The sequence below is a fragment of the Hyla sarda genome, chromosome 3 (genome assembly GCF_029499605.1).
Source record: "Hyla sarda isolate aHylSar1 chromosome 3, aHylSar1.hap1, whole genome shotgun sequence".
NCBI classification, from domain to species: domain Eukaryota; kingdom Metazoa; phylum Chordata; class Amphibia; order Anura; family Hylidae; genus Hyla; species Hyla sarda.
In genome coordinates this window covers 316,547,574-316,565,901 of record NC_079191.1, presented here as the reverse complement: position 1 = coordinate 316,565,901, position 18,328 = coordinate 316,547,574, and the positions used below count along the sequence as shown (strand labels likewise).

Genomic DNA, 18,328 nt, shown 5'->3' with positions numbered 1-18,328 from the left:
CCTTATGGGCATGCTGGGACTTGTAGTTTTGCAACAGCTGGAGGCACATTCTTTCTATGTAAAAGTGTACCTTCAGCTGTTGTGTAACTACAACTCCCAGCTTGCACAATCAGCTAAAGTGCATGCTGGGAGTTGTAGTGGTGCATCTGGTGGTTGCATAACTACAACTCCCAGCATGCCCGTTGGCTGTCGGTGACTGCTGAGAGTTGTAGTTTTGCAACAGCTGAAGGCACACTGAGTTAAGTAGCAAACCAGTGTGTCTCCAGCTGTTGCATAACTACAATCCCCAGCATCCCCAGCCAAAGTAGTATGCCTCCAGCTGTTGCATAACTACAACACCCAGCATGCCCTTCCGCTGTCCGTACATGCTGGGGGTTGTAGCTTTTGCAACAGCTGAAGGCACACTGGTTGCAAAACACTGAGTTTGTTACCAAACTCGGTGTTTCACAACCAGTGTGCCTCCAGCTGTTGCAAAACTACAACTCCCAGCATGCACTGATAGACCGTACATGCTGGGAGTTGTAGTTTTGCAACAGCTGGATGTCCCCCCCCCCCCCCCAATGTGAATGTACAGGGTACACTCACATGGGCGGAGGATTACAGTAGGTATCCGGCTGCAAGTTTGAGCTGCGTCAAATTTTCTGCCGTAGCTCAAACTGCCAGCGAGAAACTACTGTGAACCCCCGCCCGTGCGACTGTACCCTAAAAACACTACACTACACTAACACAAAATAAAATAAAAAGTAAAAAACACTACATATACACATACCCCTATACAACCCCCCTCCCCAATAAAAATGAAAAACGTCTGGTACGCCACTGTTTCCAAAACGGAGCCTCCAGCTGTTGCAAAACAACTACTCCCAGTATTGCCAGATAGCCGTTGACTGTCCAGGCATGCTGGGAGTTTTACAACAGCTGGAGGCACCCTGTTTGGGAATCACTGGCGTAGAATACCCCTATGTCCACCCCTATGCAAGTCCCTAATTTAGGCCTCAAATGCGCATGGCGCTCTCACTTTGGAGCCCTGTCGTATTTCAAGGCAACAGTTTAGGGTCACATATGGGGTATCGCCGTACTCGGGAGAAATTGGGCTTCAAATTTTGGGGGGTATTTTCTGCTATTACCCTTTTAAAAAATGTAAAATTTTTGGGAAAACAAGCATTTTAGGTAAAAAATATATATTTTTTTTACATATGCAAAAGTCATGAAACACCTGTAGGGTATTAAGGTTCAAATTACCCCTTGTTACGTTCCCCGAGGGGTCTAGTTTCCAAAATGGTATGCCATGTGTTTTTTTTTTTGCTGTCCTGGCACCATAGGGGCTTCCTAAATGCGGCATGCCCCCAGAGCAAAATTCGCTTTCAAAAAGCCAAATGTGACTCCTTCTCTTCTGAGACCTGTAGTGCGCCAGCAGAGCACTTTTCACACCCATATGGGGTGTTTTCTGAATCGGGAGAAATTGGGCTTCAAATTTTGTATATGTGAACCCAACAAAAATATATTTTGAATATCCATTTTCCTTACAAGCAGAGAGCTTCAAAGTTAGAAAAATGCAAAATTTTCATTTTTTTCATCAAATTTTGGGATTTTTCACCAAGAAAGGATGCAAGTTACCATAAAATTTTACCACTAAGTTAAAGTAGAATATGTCACGAAAAAACAATCTCGGAATCAGAATGATAACTAAAAGCATCCCAGAGTTATTAATGTTTAAAGTGACAGTAGTCAGAATTGCAAAAAACGCTCCGGTCCTTAAGGTATAAAATGACTCGGTCCTTAAGGGGTTAAAGCCCCTGTAGCACGGTCAAATAAAAAAAAATCCTGGAATACCCTTTAACTATCACTACCTTTTTGACCACAAGGGCTCTATGGTTCAGTAGTTTTTAATTTTCTGTTGAAATAATACTGCTTGTTATATAAATATTTATTAAACTATGAATATATTATTTATCAACTAGTGGTCTCCTCTTTTTACATATAACTTTGAAGACTGTAATTTTTTGGGTATTCTGTTATTTACTTTTTTCTACTATGGTAAAGGATTATTTTTTTTTTTTTACAGTAACCTCAGCTATACGTACGTTTAGTAAGGTGCACTCTTATCTTGTTGTTAATATATAGTAAAATGCTGTAAACTTTTAAGACACTTTAAGGCCCTATTCACATGGTGGATTTTGTGACTGGAAATTCTACATCCAGCAGGTGCCAGCGCTTGGATCGTTCGGAAATGCACCATCTCCATAAACAGCAAAGCATTTCAAAGGTTCAAACTGTGCTCTCGGAGTGGACATTCAGGGTCAATAAGAGCTTTCACAACTCTTAAAGGCATACCCTAATACATCTTATCCCCTATCCAAAGCATAGGGGATAAGCTGTCTGATCATGGGGTTCCCGCCACTGGGGACCCCTGCAATTTTTCATTCAGCACCCACCTTTCCGCAGCGCTGGAGGCTCCAAGTGTGCAGTGTGACGACCACGGGGCCGGAGTATTGTAAAGTCATGACTCCACCCCCATGTGACTTCACACCCCACCCCCTCAATGCAAGGGTGCTGAATGACAAATTGCGGGGGTCCCCAGCAGCGATCAGACATCTTCTCTATCTCCTATATTCATATACAAAGAAAATGATCTACTCTTAACTGTTTTTTTTAGAATTTCGCATGCTAGTTTTGCTGAACAATGTTTTGACTTTTTCTATGAATACAAAAAAAAGTATTCATTTCTTAAATATATACTTTGCAAATTTGTAGGTTATAGCAAACCTACGTATAAGTTCTCAGCCATTCAGAATGGCCAAGAGGGGTCACAAGACTGATTTCTCTGCAACGGTCAGTAAGAAAGTAAGGAGGACAAAAGTTATATGGCCTCTTTAATGGTCCTAGAACTAAAGTCCTTAAAAAGGAACCAATCATCAGATTTTACCCTATAGAACGCTTGGTAAAGCATTATATAGGGTAAAGTCTTTATCCTCACCATCCCCGACGGATGTTCCTGCACCCAGGGATGGTGAGGATATGAACTTAGAAACTAGTCCCCACCATGACTGTAAGTAGTCCCCTGGACGGGGAGCTCCTCTCACCTACTCCCGTTGTTCGGCCAGCAGCGACGCCTCCTCCGATTGATTGACGGGCTACGTCATTGTTCTGCTGCATCTGTTCAGAGAGCAGAGCAATGACACAGCCCATCAATCTAGCAGAGGGGGCGTCGATGCCATCCAAAGAAGGGGAGTAGGTGAGAGGAGCTCCCCGCCCAGGGGGCTACTTAAGGCCATGGCGGTGACTAGTTTATAAGTTAATATTCTCACCATCCCTGGGGGCAGGAACATCCCCCAGGGATAGTGAGGATAAAGATTGTATATAGGGTAAAATCTGATGATTGGTTCCCTTTAATGGAACCTGGCAGGGTAAAAGATTTTTGAATTACTATGTTTGACATTAACATCTGTTGTCAGTCTATATTTATATTATTTTGTTAGTACACATATGCATATCTACTATTACAGGACAATAGGCTACAAAGTTGTCTGAAATCTGATAGATGAGCTAATGCAGAGACTAAAGCCACCAAAAAGTATGAAGTCACAAGCATTTGTCCATAGTAATATGTGGGAAAAAACAGACATTATAAAATAGGAGGAATGGTAACATGTTCAATACAATATAGTGGAAATACAGACAAGACCGGGAAGGCACAGCCCAGAAAAGCAGACTTTTAGGCCGCAGTTGTGGTAAGAAATCAAGAAACACACTAGGATGGGAAAGTCTAAGAAGTAATTATTATCCATTATGCCTCCTACACTTTATAGTGACAAAAGTTTTGTCATTTAGCCATGTTACGCTAAAAAAAGCCAAAACCAAAAAAAATCTACATTTCAAAAGTTATTCACCTTAGGCTGCCCTCCCCACTTACGTTAAAGTGTCAACCTTTAGGTCTCTAACACATTGGTTTCAGATTGATCTCACACTTGGGTCTAAGAATGATGTATGTAGACTGCTAACATCGTTCTTTGAGCACAGCTGCTGCCCTATAATTTTAGCAATCGTCAGCGTTCTCAGCACCCACACCCCCACCAGGTTTTTTCTTAAAGAACTGCTGCCCTCTTGTCCTTGAAGTATAAAACAAATTATGCAATATAGTTGCTTACTTAGTTTTAAATGTTCATGCTTTATTTCATATTTACAATTACATATGTACACTTGTAATACAGATGTTACAGTTGCCCTTTCACCTTCTGAACATGCTATGCTGTTGCCAATTTTTACTTATTTCAAGGAACATATGTCTGTAGCTTTCCATCCAAAGTACATGTGGTTAACTAAAAGAAAGAAAAACATATTTTAGAACTTGCTTATTAGCATCATGTCAATATGAGAGACCATAATATAGGTACATAGATCATGTTTGCAATTTCAAAGATTTTTTTTTATCAAAATGGTTCTTGAGAAAACAATAGTCTAGAACATGTGCTTAGCATCTGAGAAACCGATACAATGCCACATTAAACAAAAATTACTTAGTAAGCTTATAAACTACAAACAATACCCCATTTGGTTATATGATGCCATAATTATCAGAATTTCCAATGTCATTGTTCTCTAGGCTAAAATGCCAACGTTATGTGGATTTATTTAATTATGGTTGTGCCACAAGGTTATTACATTTCATGCATCTATTTTGATATAGGACTTACATACATGATGGTTTCTATAATAAGTAAGTGAAGGGAACTGAAGACTGACATTTAACAAGATGAGCATCATGAAACGTAATATAAAGGAGTTTGTCTAGTTTGGAAAGTCTCATTGTTAAAATACCCTGAACCCTTATCTGAGGAGGAGTGAGAAATCTGAGAAGTTAGTGTTTAACCCCTTAAGGACCACAGCTTTTTTTTTATTTTTGCACTTTCGTTTTTTCCACGTTGCCTTTAAAAGTCATAACGCTTTCTATTTTGCACCTACAGACCCATATAAGGGCTTGTTTTTTGCGCCACCAATTGTACTTTATAACGACATCAATCATTTCACCACAAAATTTACGGCAAAACCAGAAAAAAATATATTTGTGAGGCAACATTGAAAAAAAAACCACACCATTCTGTAACCTTTGGGGGCTTCCGTTTCTACCCAGTGCACTTTTAGGTAAAAATGAAACAATATCTTTATTCTGTAGGTCCATACGCTTACAAGGATACCTAATTTCTATAGGTTTTATTTTATTTTACTACTTAAAAACAATTATAACTACGTGCACCAAAATTAGTATGTTTAAAATTGTCATCTTCTGACCACTATAACTTTTTTATTTCCATATACAGGGCTATATGAGAGCTCAATTTTTGCACAGTGGTCTGAAGTTTTTATCTGTACCATTTTTGTTTTGATTGGACCTTTTGATTGCTTTTTATACATTTTTTAGGGTACACAAAGTGACCAAAAATACGCAATTTGGGACTTTGGAATTTTTTTACGTGTACGCCAATGACCGTGCGGTTTAATTAAAGATATATTTTGATAATTCGGACATTTACACATGCGGCGATACCACATATGTTTATTTTTATTTTTGCTTACATATATACGGTGAGGATCAAAAGTTTGGGTACCCCAGGTAAAAATTTGTATTAATGTGCATAAAGAAGCCAAGGAAAGATGGAAAAATCTCCAAAAGGCATCAAATTAAAAAGATTAGACATTCTTATAATATGTCAACATAAGTAAGATTTTATTTCCACCATTTACACTTTCAAAATAACAGAATACAAAAAAATGGCGTCTGCAAAAGTTTGGGCACCCTGCAGAATTTATAGCATGCACTTCCCCCCTTTGCAAACCTGAGACCTGCCAGTGTCATGGATTGACCAGGTGATGTCAATCTCAAAAGTTTTAAATGCCCAGACTCATCTGACCTTGCCCCAACAATCAGCACCATGGGTTCTTCTAAGCAGTTGTCTAGAAATCTGAAACTGAAAATAATTGACGCTCACAAAGCTGGAGAAGGCTATAAGATGATAGCAAAACGTTTTCAGATGCCAATATCCTCTGTTCAGAATGTAATTAAGAAATGGCAGTCATCAGGAACAGTGGAAGTTAAAGCAAGATCTGGAAGACCAAGAAAAATATCAGACAGAACAGAGATACTTGTACAAATATGGTCTTCATGGAAGAGTCATCAGAAGAAAACCTCTTCTACGTCCTCACAACAAAAATCAGTTTGGAGAAGAAGGGGAACAGAATTTAATGAAAAGAACCTCTGTCCAACTGTTAAGCATGGGGGTGGATCAATCCTGCTTTGGGGTTGTATGGCAGCCAGTGGCACAGGGAACATCTCACGAGTAGAAGGAAAAATTGATTCAATAAAATTTCAGCAAATTTTGGATGCTAACTTGATGGCATCTGTGAAAAAGCTGAAGTTAAAGAGAGGATGGCTTCTACAAATGGATAATGATTTTTAAACACACCTTGAAATCCACGGGGGATTACATCAAGAGGTGTAAACTGAAGGTTTTGCCATGGCCTTCACAATCTCCTGACCTCAACATAATTGAAAATCTATGGATGAACCTAAAAAGAGCAGACTCTTGGCTGGCTACAAAAAGCATTTACAAGCTGTGATACTTGCCAAAGGGGGCAGTACAAGATATTAACTCTGCAGGGTGCCCAAACTTTTGCAGACGCCATTTTTTTGTTTTCTGTTATTTTGAAAGTGTAAATGATGGAAATAAAAGCTAACTTTTGTTCACATATTATAAGAATGTCTAATCTGTAATTTGATGCCCTTTGGAGATTTTTCCATCTTTCCTTGGCTTCTTTATGCACATTCATACAAATTTTTACCTGGGGTACCCAAACTTTTGATCCCCACTGTATATATATTTTTTTTAATGGGAAAAGGGGGGTGATTTAAACTTTTATTACTGAAGAGGTTAAATCACATTTATTAACTTATTTTTTAGTACCCATAGGGGACTATTAAATGCAATCCTTGGATTGCACAGACTGATCAATGCTATGCCATAGCATAGCACTGATCAGTGTTATTGGTACTCTGCTGCTCCAGCCTGCATGGCAGGCTTGGAGCAATAGAAGACTGATTGGACAGCGAGGAGGCAGGTAAGGGCTCTCCCGCAATCCTCTCTTTTACCGCAGCGGTCCCAAGTAGCCCGCTGAGCTAACCAGCAAGTGGTTTCTCCCATTTTAGACCCCGCGATCAACTTTGATTGCGGCGTCTGAAGGGTTGATACCGGACATCAGCCCGATCGGCGATGTCTGGTATTGGCTGCGGTTCCTGACCACAGTGCTCTCGGGTGACACCTCTGTCCATGTCAGGAACTGTTCAGAGCAGGAGCAAATCCCCATAGTAAACCTCTCCTGCTCAGGACAGAGATGTCAGCAGAGAGCACTGTAGTCAGACAGAAAAGAACAACTCAATTTCCTCTGGTGCATACAGCAGCTGATATGTACTGGAAGGATTAAGATGTTTGAAGAGAAGTAATTTACAAATCTGTTTAACTTTTTGGCTGTATATTACAGAGGAAATTCTTTTCTTTTTGAATTTCTTTTCTGTCATGACCACAGAGCTCTCTGCTGACACCACTGTCCATGTCAGGAACTGTCCAGAGCTGGTGAAAATCCCCATAGCAAACCTATCCTGCTCTGGACAGTTCCTAAAATGGACAGAGGTGTCAGCAAAGAGCACTTTGGTTTGTAGTATACAGCTGGAAGGATTAAGAATTTTTAAAAGAAGAAATTTACAAATCTGTTTAACTTTCTGACACCAGTTGATTTAACAAAAAAAAAAAAAGAAGTGATCTGATTGGTTGCTATGGGCAACTTTTCCTCTGCAAAGGTTTTGATAAATCTCCCTCATAGTTATTGCTAATAAAGGTACAGTCTTGTTTAGCTTTAGGAGATACTGCTAAACATGTTCAATAGATCTAGATATTTTAATAGTTTAATATGGTATTAATATATTTTCTTTAAAGCTCAACTGAACATGGCAGAGAGTTTATGTCATCAGAGCAACATGAAGCACAACATAAAGCACAAACAATTCAAAGTGAATTATCTTGATTGAATCAGGGATTCCTTTCAGCTAAATGTAATGTTCCTCTACTCTGCAGGAGAAATACTGTTTATCAAAGTTACAAGGTACAGTAACATCCAATTCTATGAGGATACGGAACAAATATTGAAAAACAACTGGCCAAAATTGTATCCATGTGTAAAAATCCAACAGGTATTGCAGGACAAAAAAACAAGTAGATAAAATTCTCCAGCACTTTGGAAGGTCCCTTATGGTCACAGAAGCCATTGATTTATGCACTGACAGGACACAAAATGAGACACGTGGAGTAAAGAAAGGCTGTTCAGGGGCAGGATGAAAGGGGCCAATTCACTGGTTTGTGTGAATGATGGGTGATGATAGCTGATATTTTTAAAGGGGTACTCCGCCCCTAGACATATTATCCCCTATCACCGCCATTAAGCACGGAGCGAGTTAGCTCTGTGCAGTAATGACAGCGGGGTGCTGCAGCCGAGATCCCGGGGGTCCCCAGTGGCAGGACCCCGGGATCTCGGCTGCAGCACCCCGCTGTCATTACTGCAGAGAGCTAACTCGCTCTGTGCGTAATGACGTGCGATACAGGGGCCAGAGTATCGTGACATCACGGCTCTGCCCCCTTGTGACGTCACGGCAGGCCCCCTTAATGCAAGTCTATGGGAGGGGGCGTGACAGCCACCACGCCCCCTCCCATAGACTTGTATTAAGGGGGCGGGCCGTGACGTCATGATGCTCCGGCCCCTGTATTGCCCATCATTACGCACAGAGCGAGTTTGCTTTGTGCAGTAATGACAGAGGGGTGCTACAGACGAGATCCCGGGGATCCCCAGCGGCGGGAACCCTGTGATCAGACATCTTATCCCCTATCCTTTGGATAGGGATAAGATGTCTACAGGCGGAGTACCCCTTTAATCACACTCCAGTTCCTCTTTTAAGGGCTAGGTGTTATGGGGCTCAAAATAAATTGGGGTATCATTCTCAAGGTAAACAATCCTGCATGAAGCATTCGTTGAACTGCTCTGTGCAAAAAACTAAAATATATACAGTACTTCATTCGCTTCTTTGAGCAGTCACTAGAGGAAAATTGTTTGCAGCCAGCAATGCTGCATTCACCATTGTCGATAAAGCAAGCACAATTTTTGCAGTTCATGTACTACCTCTGCTGACAGCATATGGGAAACTGTATATAATATATACAGTACTAATTTAGGATGGAATTACACTCTTTGTAATTTTTCAGGGAGGATGTGGAAAGAGTTGGGAACAATAAATTTGACACTGTGCATATTTGTCTCTTTTTACAGTTTTAGAAGATTTCTATAGAAACTTCAAGTGCCATTAAGGTTTCCTCAGTAATGACAGCAATCATCAACCTTTCTAAACTCCTAGAGGACACAGGGTATACATGTACGCCCTGAGCCTGCTCCCCTTCTATGACGCACACTCAAGACTGCCGAGACCCATGACTTATGCCAGACATCACCGATTGCAGTGATGCCTAGCATTAACTCTTTAGACATCATGATTAAAGTTGATTGCGACGTCTAAAATGTAAATAAATTATTCCGGCTGCTCAGCGGAGCTGCTCGGGACCATCGTGGTGAAATCACAGTGTCCGGACCAGGTGAGAGGATGACGGGAGGGCCCTTCTCTGCCTCCTTGCTGTCTAAACAGTGCTTTAATGTTCCAGTCAAACCAATGGAGCACTGATAACAGTAATCAATGCTGTGCCATGTCATAGCATTGTTCAGTGTATGCAATATAAGAAATGCATATAATAGTGCCCTATGGGGACTGAAAAATTAGTGGATAAATGTAGAAATTTTTTTAACAAATGTGAATAAACCTCTTCAATAATAAAGGCTTGAATCACCCCCTTTTCCTGTTAAAAAAACAGTCTGAACTATAAAAATAAAACATTATATAAAAGTTTATTTAAATTTTTATTAAACGTTAATTAAAAAATAACAAAGTTCTAAATTGTGTTTTTTTTGGTCACTTTGTATATCCTAAAAAAAGTATATAAAAAGTGATCAAAAAGTCCCATCAAAACAAAAATGGTAGCGATAAAATTTACAGATCATGATGCAAATAATTAGCCCTCACACATCCACTTATACGGGGAAAAAAAAGTTATAGGGTTCAGAAGAGGACAATCCCACCACTAGGGGACCCCATACCTACTGGGGCACTAACCAGTCCTGCAGCAGCATCAGCTTGTCCATGTATCATGGACAAGAGATGCCTCATGGACAAGGCTGCATGAGCAGACACACCAACTACCTCCCACCGCCACAAGAAAGAGACATGCTCCCTTCCCATGAGAGGAATTCTAACAATGTGAGCTAATGAAAAGTGGTATTTTTATAATAAATATAGGTGATAGGGGCATAAAATAAGATATACATGGTCAGGATTAGGTACTGAGTAACATATTTTTCTGACAGGTACGCTTTAAGAGGTTAAACATGTGTATAGTACAATAGCACAGATACAGTCATGGCCATAAATGTTGGCACCCCTGAAGTTTTTCAAGAAAATAAAGTATTTCTCACAGAACAGGATTGCAGTAACACATGTTTTGCTATACACGTTTATTCCCTTTGTGTGTATTGGAACTAAACCAAAAAAGGGAGGAAAAAAAGCAAATTGGACATAATGACACACCAAACTCCAAAAATGGGCTGGACAAAATGATTTGCACCCTTTCAAAATTGTTGAAAAATAAGATTGTTTCAAGCATGTGATGCTCTATAAATTCCCCAGGGGCAAGTAACAGGTGTGGGCAATATATAAAATCACACTTGAAAGCAGATAAAAAGGAGAGAAGTTCACTTAGTCTTTGCATCGTGTGTCTGTGTATGCATGGACAACTGAAAGAGGAGAAGAAAACTGTCTTGAGAACCAAAATTGTGGAAAAATATCAACAATCTCAAGGTTACAAGTCCATCTCCAAAGATCTAGATTTGCCTTTGTCCACAGTGCGCAACATTATCAAGAAGTTTGCAACCCATGGCACTGTAGCTAATCTCCCTGGGTGTGGACGGAAGACAAAAACTGGTGGATAAACAGCCCCAAACAGGTTCCAAAGATATTCAAGCTGTCCTGCAGGCTCAGGGAGCATCAGTGTCAGCTCGAACTATCTGTCGACATTTAAATTAAATGAAACGCTATGGCAGGAGACCCAGGAGGACCCCACTGATGACACAGAGACATAAAAAAGCAAGACTATATTTTGCCAAAATTAACTTGAGTAAGCCAAAATCCTTCTGGGAAAACGTCTTGTGGACAGATGAGACCAATATAGAACTTTTTGGTAAAGCACATCATTCTACTGTTTACCGAAAACGGAATGAGGCCTAGAAAGAAAAGAGTACCTACATTGAAATATGGTGGAGGTTCAATGATGTTTTGGGGTTGTTTTGCTGCCTCTGGCACTGGGTGTCTTGAATGTGTGCAAGGCATCATGAAATCTGAAGATTACCAACGGATTTTGGGTCACACTGTACAGCCCAGTGTCAGAAAGCTGGGTTTGCATCTGAGATCTTGGGTCTTCCATCAGGACAATAACCCCAAACATACCTTCAAAAAGCACCCAGAAATGGATGGCAACAAAGCGCTGGAGAGTTCTGAAGTGGCCAGCAATGAGTCCAGATCTAAATCCCATTGAACACCTGTGGAGAGATCTTAAAATTGCTGTTGGGAAAAGGCGCCCTTCCAATAAGAGAGACCTGGAGCAGTTTGCAAAGGAAGAGTGGTCCAACATTCCGGCTGAGAGGTGTAAGAAGCTTATTTATGGTTATAGGAAGCGACTGATTTCAGTTAATTTTTCCAAAGGGTGTAAAACCAAATATTAATTTAAGGGTGCCAATTTTGTCCAGCCCATTTTTGGAGTTTGGTGTGACATGTCCAGTTTGCTTTTTTTGGATTAGTTCCAATACACACAAAGGGAATAAACATGTGTATAGCATAACGTGTTACTGCAATCCTTTTCTGTGAGAAATACTTAATTTTCTAGAAAACTTTCAGAGGTGCCAACATTTACAGCCATGACTGTATATGCTTTGTTGCTCTAAAGCTCTCATTGCAAAGTTTTTGTATTCATTTCAATCAGGAGACAGCATAAGAATAACCTTCATACAGTTGTGCTCAAAAGTGGGCATTTCCTTGGAGAATAGGTAATGTCCGGACCATATTTAAAAAAAAACATGAGTAAGCAGGCAAATAGATTTTTTTCCTTATGTGATTCATATTTAACTGTAGGTTATAACTGAATGGCACAATTATAAAATAAAACATGGCAAGAAAAAAAAAATTAGAGGAACCCTGTTCAAAAGTCTTCACACCCTTAATTCTTAACACTGTGCATTGCCTCCTTTAGCATTAATAAAAGCATGCAGTGTTTTGTAATAGCTGTCAATTAAGGCCTCAAATTCCTGCATGTAGCTGCTCATTTGAAAATATCTCCAGGTCATGCAATGTCTTTGGTCATGTTACATGAACCACACATTTGCAATCTCTCCAGTGGCTTGATGATATTAACCCCTTCCCACAGAATGCCCTATATAAACGGCGGATTATGCAGCTAGTTCGCACATCCCCCCGTTTATATAAGGCATTCAGTTAATCCGGCGATGCACAGCATTGCATAGGTTAACAGGCAGAAGTCCCGCTGCCTGACATCCCAGGACCATCTGTGATTGGTCCTGGTCAGAGATCACTGTGATTGGTCCCTGTGGACCAATAACAGTTTCTCAGCTGTCCGGCGAATCGCAGGGCAGGGGCGGGGGGGTGAAAGTTCAGATCCTCCGCTCTGCCCGCCCCTGGAAGTCTGAGCAGAGCGGGGGAAGATGGTGGCGATGGTGTGGGGGGGACCGCCGGCAGTTACCTGATGACATGCGGGGACCGGCGGCAGAAAGGAGGCGCAGGCAAGTAGAGGCAGCGGAAGCGACGTCAGAGGCAGCAGTGAAGATCGCTGTAAAATGATCTTCACTGCTGCTTCTAGGAGTTTCAAAACTAAAACTCCCAGCATACCCAGACAGCCTTTAGCTGTCTGGGCATGCTGGGACTTGTAGTTTTGCAACAGCTGGAGGGCCACAGTTAGGAGACCACTGTGCAGACAGTCCAGGCATGCTGGGAGTTGTAGTTCTGTAACATGTGGCCCTTCATATGTTGCAGAACTACAACTCCCAGCATTCCTGGGCAGTCTCGACAAGCTGGGAGTAGTAGTTTTGCAACATCTGGAAGAGCACAGTTTGGAGACTCCACCAATTTGGGGTAACACCATCATTTTAATGAAAAAAATAAAAATATTCATTTTCATGTCCAACATTAGCTGAAATTTGTCAAACACCTGTGGGATGTTAAGGCTCACCGTACCCCTTGTTACGTTCCTTTGGGGGTGAAGTTTCCAAAATAGTATGTCATGTGTTGTTTTTTTTTGCTGTTATGGCCCCATAAGAGCTTGCTAAATGCGATATGCCCCCCAAAAACCATTTCAGCAAAATTTGCTTTCAAAAAGCCAAATGTGGCTCCTTCACTTCTGAGCACTGAAGTGCGCTCACAGAGCACTTTACGTCCACACACGAAGTATTTCCATATTCAGAAGAAATGGGGTTGCAACTTTTGGGGGGCATTTCTCCTATTACCTCTTGTAAAAATTGTAAATGTGAAAAAAAAATAAACATTTACACATCCAACTTTAACGAAAGGTCGCCAAACACCTGTGGGGTGTTAAGGCTCACTTTACCCCTTGTTACGTTCCATGAGGGGTGTAGTTTCAAAAATAGTATGTCATGTGTTTTTTTTTTTTTTTTTTTTGGTGTTCTGGCACCATAGGGCTTCCTAAATGCGATATGCCCCCCAAAAACCATTTCAGCAAAATTCACTCTCCAAAATTCCATTGTCACTCCTTCGCTTCTGAGCCCTCTACTGCACCCGTCGAACACTTGACATACACATATGAGGTATTTCCTTACGCGAGAGAAATTGGGTTACACATTTTGGGGGGCTTTTTCTCGTTTTACCCCTTGTAAAAATTCAAAAACTGGGTTTACAAGAACATGTTAGTGTAAAAAATGGAGATTTTAAATTTTCTCCTTCACATTGCTGCTATTCCTGTGAAACACCTAAAGGGTTAACAAACTTTCTGAATGTCATCTTGTATACTTTGAGGGGTGCAGTTTTTATATTGGGATCATTTATGGGGTATTTCTAATATGAAGGTCCCTCAAATCCACTTCAAAACTGAAATGGTCCCTGAAAAATTCTGATTTTGATAATGTTGTGAAAAATTTGAAAATTGCTGCTGAACTTTGAAGCCCTCTCATGTCTTCGAAAAGTAAAAACATATCAACTTTATGATGCAAACATATTGTATGTGTGAATCAATATATAATGTATTTGGTATGTCTATTTTCCTTACAAGCAGAGAGCTTCAAAGTTAGAAAAATGCAAAATTTTCAAATTTTTCATGAAATTTGGTAATTTTAGTATCAAACAACCAATTTTATTGTAATAGGCATAAAGGTAGCAATACCAAAGTAAAGCAAAAGTATCGGGACGCAGCCCGAATCAACAAAGAGGTAAAATCAAATGAATAAAAGGGAATAGGGGGATAAACAAGTCCATGGGTCAGACATGTGTGGATAAAAACAGACAGCAGGGTAATAAAACAGAACGGGTGTTGTCAGTGATTACGTTAGAGACAAAGTATGGCGAATCTCCGGGCAATAGGAGGATGATATCCAATGAGACCAGACTCTCTCGTAGGAGGCCATTATGTCGGCGCGAACCGCGTTAATTTTTTCAAAGATCAGAATATTATTAACTCTATCAATTACTCTATCAATAGACAGGACTGGGCTTTTCCAGCATGTTGCTATATGGATCCGCGCAGCCAGCAGTATGAATTGCGCTAGTCTAAATTGGCTGTTGGGCATCCTGCGCGGCCGTCTGCTAAGGAGGCAAAAAGCAGGTTGGAGGGGACAGCGAAAAGAGAGAACAGAACGAAGAATAGAAAGAACAGATGTCCAGAATGTTCTGACGAGAGGACAGGTCCACCACATATGAAGCATGGTTCCCCTATCTGCGCAGCCCCTAAAGCATAAGGGAGAGGCACAGGGGAAGATGGAATGTATTCTCGTGGGAACATAATACGTCCTATGTAATATTTTCAGTGACGTCTCAGTAAGGGACACTTGCCAGCTCCCTCTACTCAAGGTATCGCAACATTCCCTCCAGTCTTCCAGAGACAGTTCCATATGGAAGTCAGCCTCCCATTGGGTCATGAACGACAGTTTAGTGTCGGGTGGGGGAGAATTTAGTATTCCATATATTATGGCTAGAAGTCCTCGTCTAGAAGGACTATATTGCATAAGACGTTCAAACCTAGTCAACTGTGGTATGGTGCGTGCAGGGAAATTAGAATGTAGGAATGAAAAGATCTGATGCATTCGGAAGAGTTCTGAGGGTGGGGGGCGAAATTGTAGAGCAAACACTTCCTTTGTCATCAGAACCCCTCGAGTATGGAATTGATGGGCAGTAATCAGGGACTGTGAAGTCCACCAACGGAATGAGGAATGAGCAAGACCGGGTGGGAAAAAAGGGTTACAGAGGAAGGGCAGGAGGGGAGGAGGGCAAGATTGTAGGTGAAAGCGAAAGCGGACCAGTCGCCAAAGGGAGAGGGAATGAAGAGTGAGAAGAGCAGAGTAAGGGACGTATTTAGTGACAGGTTGAGTAGACCACATTAGGGAAGAGAAGGAGTGGGGAGAGATGAGAGAGGATTCGAGGTGAACCCAGATGGGGGTATCGCCATCCGTCAGGAACCAGGCCATCTGTCCTAGTCTGGCAGCATAATAGTATTTTTGAAAGTTGGGGACGGACATACCACCTAAACGCTTATGAAGGTACATTACATTACGTGCTATGCGGGGGGTCCCGGATTTCCATACAAATCTAAAGACATCGGACTGAAGGGACCTGAGATCCGCAGTCGAGACCGGAACCGGAAGAGTGCGAAACAGGTATAGTAGTTTAGGCAGAATCACCATTTTAACCGTGTTTATTCTTCCGATCCATGATAAGTATGGCCTGTCCCAAGTGCGGATATCATGTCGAATAGATTTGTATAGGGGCGGGTAGTTCGCACCGTAGAGGGAAGCAACCGCCGGGGTTATACGAACACCTAGATAGGACAGGGCAGGCATTGGAGGGGGAAAGTTAAAGTTAAGGGAGATCAACTTTTGTGTATGGAGGGGAACATGTATATAGAGTGTTTCAGACTTAGATGGACTAATCCGGAGACCCGAGCAAGACGAGAAGTCTGTGAGTAGGCGAAACAGGTTAGGTAGAGATGATAGGGGGTGTGTCAGGGATAGAAGGAGGTCATCGGCAAACAAACAAAGTTTATGGGTAGAGTCCTTAATCGTGACCCCCAGTACAGTGGGAGAGGCTCGTAGGGATCTCGCCAGGGGCTCCATCGCCAGGGCGAAGAGAGCAGGAGACAACGGGCATCCCTGGCGAGTGCCCCTCTTAATAAAAATCGGGGAAGGGGAGGAGGTAGGGAGTTTGAGAAAAGCCGTAGGATTAGAGTACAGCAGGTGCAGAAGGTGTACAAATGGCCCAGTGAACCCCATTTTAGAGAGGACCCCCCAAAGGTATGGCCAGAGAACTGAGTCGAAGGCCTTTTCTATGTCTAAGGCCAATAGCATAACAGGAGTAGAAGTGGAGGAAGCCCAGTGCACCACCCCCAGCACCCTTCTAATATTGTCCGCCGCTTGTCTCCCCGGTATAAAGCCCACTTGGTCAGCGTGAATAACACGGGGCAATATAGTGTTCAGTCTGCGTGCCAGGATAGACGTTAATATCTTCGTATCCAGGTTAATTAAGGAGATTGGGCGGTAATTTGAGACCAGGGATGGGTCCTTCTGGGGTTTGGGGATCACCGTTATAAGGGCATCCAAGTATTCAGGGGGTAAAGAGGGGGCCTGAAAGAGGTTATTATAAAGGTTAACTAGGTGGGGAACTAGAATAGGAGAGAATTTCTTATAGTACATTGCAGACAGGCCATCTGGGCCAGGGGCTTTTCCCAATTTCAGGGACGCAATTGTATCCGATACATCTTCGTGTGAAATTGGAGAATTAAGGAGATCCCTCTCGGGGTCAGTGAGAGAGGGGAGGGAGGTAGAATCAAGAAAAGAGTTCAGACTGGGAGTGAAGGTAGGCGACTGGTCAGGGATAGAATAAAGTTTAGAGTAGTAAGAGTGAAAAGTCTGGTAAATCTTGTCGGGGTGGGAAGACCGGGAACCAGGGTGCAACTGAATGGTGTGAACATAATTAAGCCGTTGTTTGCTGCGGAGCATATTGGCAAGCAACCTATCCGGCTTATTGGCATAGCGGTAGTATGTGGCCTTAGTCCACCTAAGCGCTTTTTCCACTCCGGTGGACAGGACAGCATCCAGGCGCAACCTGGTATCCCGGATAGCATTGTGGAGATAAAGAGAGGGGGCACGCTGGTGAGCCAGGGTGAGTCGAGAAAGCTTGTTGTGTAGCGTATGTTGAAGGTGGGAGCGACCTCTTTTCATGTATGAAGCTAGCGATATGAGCCGTCCCCTAATGAAGGCTTTGTGGGCAGACCATACCCAGATCGGGTTTGAATTCGGGGTGGCATTGGTGGAGAAGTAGGATGTGAGATCTGCTGTAAGAGAACGTTTAACTGTCTGGTTAGTCAGCATAGACTCGTTAAGTCTCCAGGTAAAAGGTGTGGTAGGACCACCTATGAGATCCAGCTCTACACATACCATCTCATGGTCAGACCAGGGAGAGGCAATGTGTCTCGCGTACAGGAGGCACGGTAAAGTAGAGGTGTTGAGAAGTAGCCAGTCTATGCGAGTGTAATTTTTCTGGGAGGATGAATAGTAAGAATACCCCCTCGACTGACCATTGTGCTCCCTCCATGCATCCGCGAGTTGAAGTGAATGGAAGGCCGAGACCAACCTTTTCTGCAACGCTCTAGATCGACCTAAGGGACTAGGGGAGGACCTATCCAAGACGCCATCGTAGACAAAATTAAAATCGCCCGCCCACACCAGAACATCATAAGAGTATGATAGGAGTAAAGAGCAGAGAGAAAGAAAGAATGAAATAGGAGAAGAGTTAGGAGCATAAGAGTTAAGTAGACAGATCTGCTTACCGTACAGGGTGCCCAACAGCAAGACATACCTGCCTTCGGAATCTGTATGAACGCGGGTCACCTCGAATGGCAAC

The 18,328-nt window shown here is 42.1% G+C and overlaps 1 protein-coding gene across 7 annotated transcripts in view; it reads right to left on the bottom strand.

The window, feature by feature from the left end:
* Positions 1 to 4,129: 4,129 nt before the first annotated feature.
* The window catches only part of WDR27 (WD repeat domain 27), a 421,522-nt gene continuing 407,323 nt past the window's right edge, over positions 4,130 to 18,328 (bottom strand). For 5 of the 7 annotated variants that reach the window (XM_056567129.1, XM_056567126.1, XM_056567130.1 and 2 more), the window contains one exon: positions 4,130 to 4,319. In XM_056567129.1, the coding sequence (XP_056423104.1) occupies positions 4,267 to 4,319 (53 nt within the window). In that variant the 3' untranslated portion in view covers positions 4,130 to 4,266. The remainder of the gene's footprint in view (positions 4,320 to 18,328) is intronic. The other 2 variants (XM_056567133.1, XM_056567132.1) reach the window with 1 other exon arrangement.